A 6,000-nucleotide genomic window follows, 5' to 3' on the forward strand; every position below is an offset into this window, starting at 1 on the left:
CAACCTCTTAGTCGAATACAATAAAAAATAACAATTATATATATATATTTTTTTTAGTCGACTAACGGCAAATTTTGGCCAATCATAGTCGACTATCCAAATCCTTAGTCGGGGACAGCCCTAGCTACTAGTATGACTGTTAATGAGACTGGGACCCAGGATGAGTGTAATGCTATTAGCATGTGTTAAAGGAACACGCCAACTTTTTGGGAAATTAGCTTATTTGCCATCTACCCTGGAGACGAGCAGATGCATACCCTTTTCTTCTCTGTGCATGCATTAGGCTTAGGGAACAGCCACACCGTTAGCCTAGCTTAGCGTCATTCACTGGAAGTAGGTGTGCCAGTGTAGCCTAGTTCCCAACAGTCATGAAATACACTCCAAATACAACTCCAAAACTTTCCTGTTGTGACCTGTGTATTTACCACGTGATTTTTATTTTTGTTGATATCTTTGTTTTCTAAGCTGATATATACTTTTTTTTTTTTTTTTTTTTTTTTTTGCCAAACCACTGCTGCCTGGGCGCAGTGATTTCATCACCTCAAAAGCACCATTAACACATTGGGCGCCGGGCATTGTGCCCATCTTATACCACTCTCTGCCAGCACTGTAAGCCTATGGAGATGTTTACCTTCTTTGCAGGGCTATAACCTTTTTAATTGTATTGCTACCGGTATATTGACATTACTATGGCCCATTCAACATCAATTATCTATTGTTCCGGATGTGGGAACGTTATATTTTTTCATTCATACATTGTTGTGTTGCTAGCGTCGAGAATATAAGTTTGTTTTTAATTTTTTCTGCTGTAATTCCAAAAACGCTAGTTATAGTCCCTGAAGCATATATAGATTATCGATTGGCATTTCTTTCCCATACAAGCTATATTAAAAAATTCAAATGTATATGATCGGTATACATTATGCTTCATCATGCGTGAAGGAAAGGGGGGGGGGGGGTCATTTATAATTCCTTGATCGTCAGTAACGGCTTTATTTACTATGGCTTGATACGTTGATCAGATGGTTTGCAGTGAAATGAATAAACAATCGGGCTGAAAATAACGTTACTGTCCTCTTACCGTTCGCCGATGAGACTGGAGGAGAAAGATCCCAATTATTTGACGCCGATCTCCTACATCCATTTCCGGTTTGTATGGTGCAATAAACGCCAAAATCATATAGATTATTGCGTTATAGCAGCGATCCATATGCACTATAGTGTTTGTCTGTAGTCCCGTAGCAAGATATTACTGCCGGAGGAATTTCCTCGACGCACCGATCACAACATCCGGTTTTGAGAGTGTAACTCGCCCGACCATCCACCAGGCGGCGGTATTGAGGCGTTGCAGTCCCATTCAGGGTCCCGCTGCAGCACCGGAGGTTGGGTGGATGAATTATGAATGCCATGGCGAAAAAATTAAATATTGATCTAAAAAACGCTGTACAGCGTTGTTGGCGTTCAACGCATGGGGGGGGGGCAGCGTTTTTGGCGCCCAACGTGTTAAGAAAAACAAAAACAACAGGGCTTTTGAGGTGATAAAATCACTGCGCCCAGGCAGCAGTGGTTCGGCAAAAAATAAATAGTGCACAAATACATGCAAAGAGAAGAAAATGTTATGTCTGCTTGTCTAACTCCAGCAGGCGTGTGCCTTTAATGAGAGTAATGCTACTATATGTGTTAATGAGAGTAGTTCTACTAGCATGTGTTAATGATGCGTTTCATTTTTATACTAGTATTTTGTGTTATTCAACTTCTAATGGCATTTTCATGTGAGAATCTTGTATTTGCAGGTTAAGTATGTTAATGTTCGCTATTCAACTTCTAATGCCATTTTTACATGAGAATCTTGGATCTCGGCAGGCTCATTGATATTTGATTCCTCCAGTCATTCGAGTAAAAGCATGGAGTTTAATCTGCGGACTCTTAAGTCCCTAAACGAGCGCACAAACTTCATTTTAGTGGCGTTTATTCTTCCGCGTTTCTCCTCCAGGCGAACATGAGTGCGGAGGTCAGGAGCTGCAGACAAACAGGAGCCTGTCGCTGGAAGCCGCGGAGGCCTATCTGGTGGTGCGTGCTGTTTTTTTTATTTGTCATGTATAAAGTACATGTACACGTATGAGCCCCCTGAGAATGTGCTTCATACCGTAAACAAAGAATAGTCCAAACACTACAAAACACAATACAAAATCTACAATATACAAACTGAAGTACAAAATGCAAACTTTTAAAATGAGGTATGGATGTAGTGCAAATCTCTTCGTACTAAATGGATCAAATATGGTGTATTGTTTAAAAGTGTGTTTAAGTGAATGTTAAAGGTGACTCTGTGTGCAATGAATGTAGAATGGGTGAGTTAGTGTTGCATCCCTGATGGTGATAGAAGCTCCTTTGAGTCTTTGTACTGCTGGCCATGAGACCGTGAGACTTCTACCCTTTCTTTCTAGTTTTGAAAGTACTGCACCACCACTCTCACTCTCCAGTGCTTTTAACAAAACTCCAACTTGAATTATTAAAAAGCGTTGCCCAAGTGCCCTGGTCTCCTGAGTTAAGTACAGGTTACATCATAGCTTTTACTAGGCAGCCATGCAGGAACATTTCTTTCTCCAGGCTTTTCCAACGGGTGTGAGGTCTCTTTTCTTTTCTTTTTTCTTTTTTCAGTTTTGGACTCATTATTTGCTGCAATGTTGTCCCTGCGAAAAAAACGAAACTCTCTCTCTCTCTCTCTCTCTCCCGACTCAGGGTCAGAATCCAGACTACGGCGACTTGGTTTTCACGTCTCTGGAGTGGATCATCAAGACGGGGGAGGACGTGGGAATAAGGTGAGGACACTTCCTGATTCTACTGCGCAGGCGCACCAACCGACCTGTAGGAGTCGCTGTCCACAACCCCCGATCCCCACCCATCAGTTTCCCACCCCCTAATACGGCCAATGTGTATTAGTACGGACGACCAGCTAAACTGAAAGCAAATGTGGAGCGCTGGGCTCGAACTGACGAGCCCAGCGTCTCCAGCATTTCATGGCGAGCGCCTTGCCCACTACGCCACGTAGCCGCCCAAAAAAGGTCTACATTAAACATAAATGACACAGTGGTCACCATTTAACTCAATCCCCGCCAACAACGTTTGGCCGCCAACCGTTGAACGCCAACCACGTGTATATATATGTTATTTGATAGTTTTTCGATATTAGATTTCTTTATTCACTATTCATCCGGGGACCTCTGTGTTACCATAGGGAATGAGTCTGAGATCGCCAAAGTGCAATACCGGCCGCATCCAGCTAGATGGCGGTATCGAGCACCCTTTGAAACCTTGTATCTTGGCCTGTGCAACGGTCAAATGTCACCGGGCTCACTTTTCTTTGTCGGGCGAATAGAGCGGTTATAACAATCGGATTGAGACGCGTCAAATGCTCCTGTTACTCCACAACTTATGCCGTTGGTGACGATCAAAGCATCAAAAACGACCCCCTCCCCCCCTTTCATGCATTCATGATGAAACATAATACCTATGATATTGATTTGATTTGGGAATAATAGCGTGTACAGGCAAGAAACGGCAACGTTTAATTTATACTATAGTAGAATTGAAGCCTATTACTCAGCCTTTCGGGAATTACCCCAGGCCACGCTATAACAATACTTATATTCACCACGGTATAACACGGGAACGTATAGATGGAAACATTTATTCTTTTTCACATATTGAACGATGGATAGGTGATGTCAAATGGGCCAAAGTATTGTATCCATAGCTATAATATAGAATATAGTTATAGCTCTACAAACAAGGTGACGCACTCCTATCTTTTAAAGCGTGGCAGTGCTAGAACGGGGCCCCGGTCAATGAGTTAAAAGGGAGTTTATTTACTTTGACACAATTGCCAAACAAATGCACTAGCCATCAATATCTTATGCCAAATGATTAGGGCCTATTACAAAAATAAATAACTATTTATCAATTAACAAGTGCGAGTCTTCGTCTGCACCTTCCGAGTCTGAATGCTGTCGATGCTTGAGTCCGAGTCATCAGTGCTCAAGTCGAGTCACTAGTCCTGAAAATCAGTCCGGGGCTCGGACCCGAGTCAGAGTCTAAGACTTGAGTACTACAACACTGCCTGAGCGTGTAGGTCTCAAGCTGTAAATGTGTGTATCTTCCAGGCTGGTAGGTCTCTGTAAAGTTAGATGTGTGTATCTTCCAGTCTGGTAGGTCTCTGTAAAGGTAGATGTGTATCTTCCAGGCTGGTAGGTCTCTGTAAAGGTAGATGTGTGTATCTTCCAGGCTGGTAGGTCTCTGTAAAGGTAGATGTGTGTATCTTCCAGTCTGGTAGGTCTCTGTAAAGGTAGATGTGTGTATCTTCCAGGCTGGTAGGTCTCTGTAAAGGTAGATTGTGTGTATCTTCCAGGCTGGTAGGTCTATGTAAAGGTAGATGTGTGTATCTTCCAGTCTGGTAGGTCTCTGTAAAGGTAGATGTGTGTATCTTCCAGTCTGGTAGGTCTCTGTAAAGGTAGATTGTGTGTATCTTCCAGGCTGGTAGGTCTATGTAAAGGTAGATTGTGTGTATCTTCCAGTCTGGTAGGTCTCTGTAAAGGTAGATTGTGTGTATCTTCTAGTGATGTGACGATTCATCGATTTGCATCGGTGCGCCGGCATACACGTTCACGATGCGCGTGCACCGGTGGAATACGTGCGCACCGGCTAGAACTCAGGTTGAACTCGCGATGCATCTTGTTGTAGCGTCTTTGCGTCGGTCAAAACCGATGCATTAATATAATTTCCTCTCATCCACTTCTGTCAGCAGTGCACTGTGACTGCACACAGCTGATACTATACTACTAATACAGAAGGCGAGAGCCGCGTCACAGTTAACAACAACAAACAGTGGAAGTCGAGGACATGAATAGAATTGGGCTTCCTCTGGCTAACGCCAGTTAGCCGTTCAGCTAACGCTAAACTAAACTACAGTGTCTAACTAACTAACGCAACACCAGTTCCATTAGTGAGGAGGGGGGGGGGGGGTATATTGAAGACGCTTGACAACAGGTTCAAAGATAACTTCACATTTATTGGCTATTGGTTTCTTTATATCGCTTCATGCAGCAGGCTATCCAGGCTCCGTGTGTTCTGTTGACATTCGATCCTAGCCTAGTGTGTGACATCATCAACTATGCGACTCAGACGGGCTCTCTCTCTCTCTCTCTCTCTCTCTCTCTCTCTCTCTCTCTCTCTCTCTCTCCCTCTCTCTCCCCCTCTCTCTCCCCCTCTCTCTCTCTCTCTCTCTCTCTCTCTCTCTCTCTCTCTCTCTCTCTCTCTCTCTCTCTCTCTCTCTCTCTCTCTCTCTCTCTCTCTGTTCAATGATTTAACGTGGCCAAACGTTACAATATAAATACTAATTGGATAGTTGATGATAAACATTTAATTTCATTATCTGAAATATTATAAAATCATTTAAGTCTGCTATAAGCCATTATCCCTTTGTGTATGATTATTATTGTCTCACAGTAGTGTGTATATACATTGTGTGTGTGTTTTTAGCTAAAGTGGATAGAAAAGACAGTTTATGCAAAAGTCTTCTTAGGCACCCAAGAGTTTTTATATAAATTGTCTTACAGTAGATTATTTTATTTTTAATAATAATATAAGCTGCATATAAGGAATACAACCAAATCCTCTGTCATACCATAAAATTGTATCATTATTTTGCATCGTGTTGAATCGCATCGTATCGCCCCGAATCGCATTATGTTGAATCAAATCGTATCGAATCGTATCGTATCGTATCTCAACAGGGGGTGAATCGTATCGCATCGCCCGGTGCTTCAAATGTAACGTTAATGTATCGTATCGTTGGCACCGTATCGAGATGCGCATCGCATCGGCCTCAGTGAGGAGATGCACATCCCTAGTATCTTCCAGGCTGGTAGGTCTATGTAAAGGTAGATTGTGTGTATCTTCCAGGCTGGTAGGTCTCTGTAAAGGTAGATGTGTGTATCTTCC

General features: G+C 42.8%; 1 protein-coding gene across 1 annotated transcript in view; it reads left to right on the forward strand.

Moving 5' to 3' along the window:
- Positions 1 to 6,000, forward strand: part of lemd3 (LEM domain containing 3) — a 45,238-nt gene that overhangs the window by 21,229 nt on the left and 18,009 nt on the right. The window contains exons 4-5 of the mRNA XM_084330965.1: positions 1,994 to 2,070; positions 2,743 to 2,822. Of these exons, the coding sequence (XP_084187091.1) occupies positions 1,994 to 2,070; positions 2,743 to 2,822 (157 nt within the window). The remainder of the gene's footprint in view (positions 1 to 1,993; positions 2,071 to 2,742; positions 2,823 to 6,000) is intronic.

Source organism: Notolepis coatsorum (genome assembly GCF_963971535.1).
Source record: "Notolepis coatsorum genome assembly, chromosome: 15".
Taxonomy (NCBI): domain Eukaryota; kingdom Metazoa; phylum Chordata; class Actinopteri; order Aulopiformes; family Paralepididae; genus Notolepis; species Notolepis coatsorum.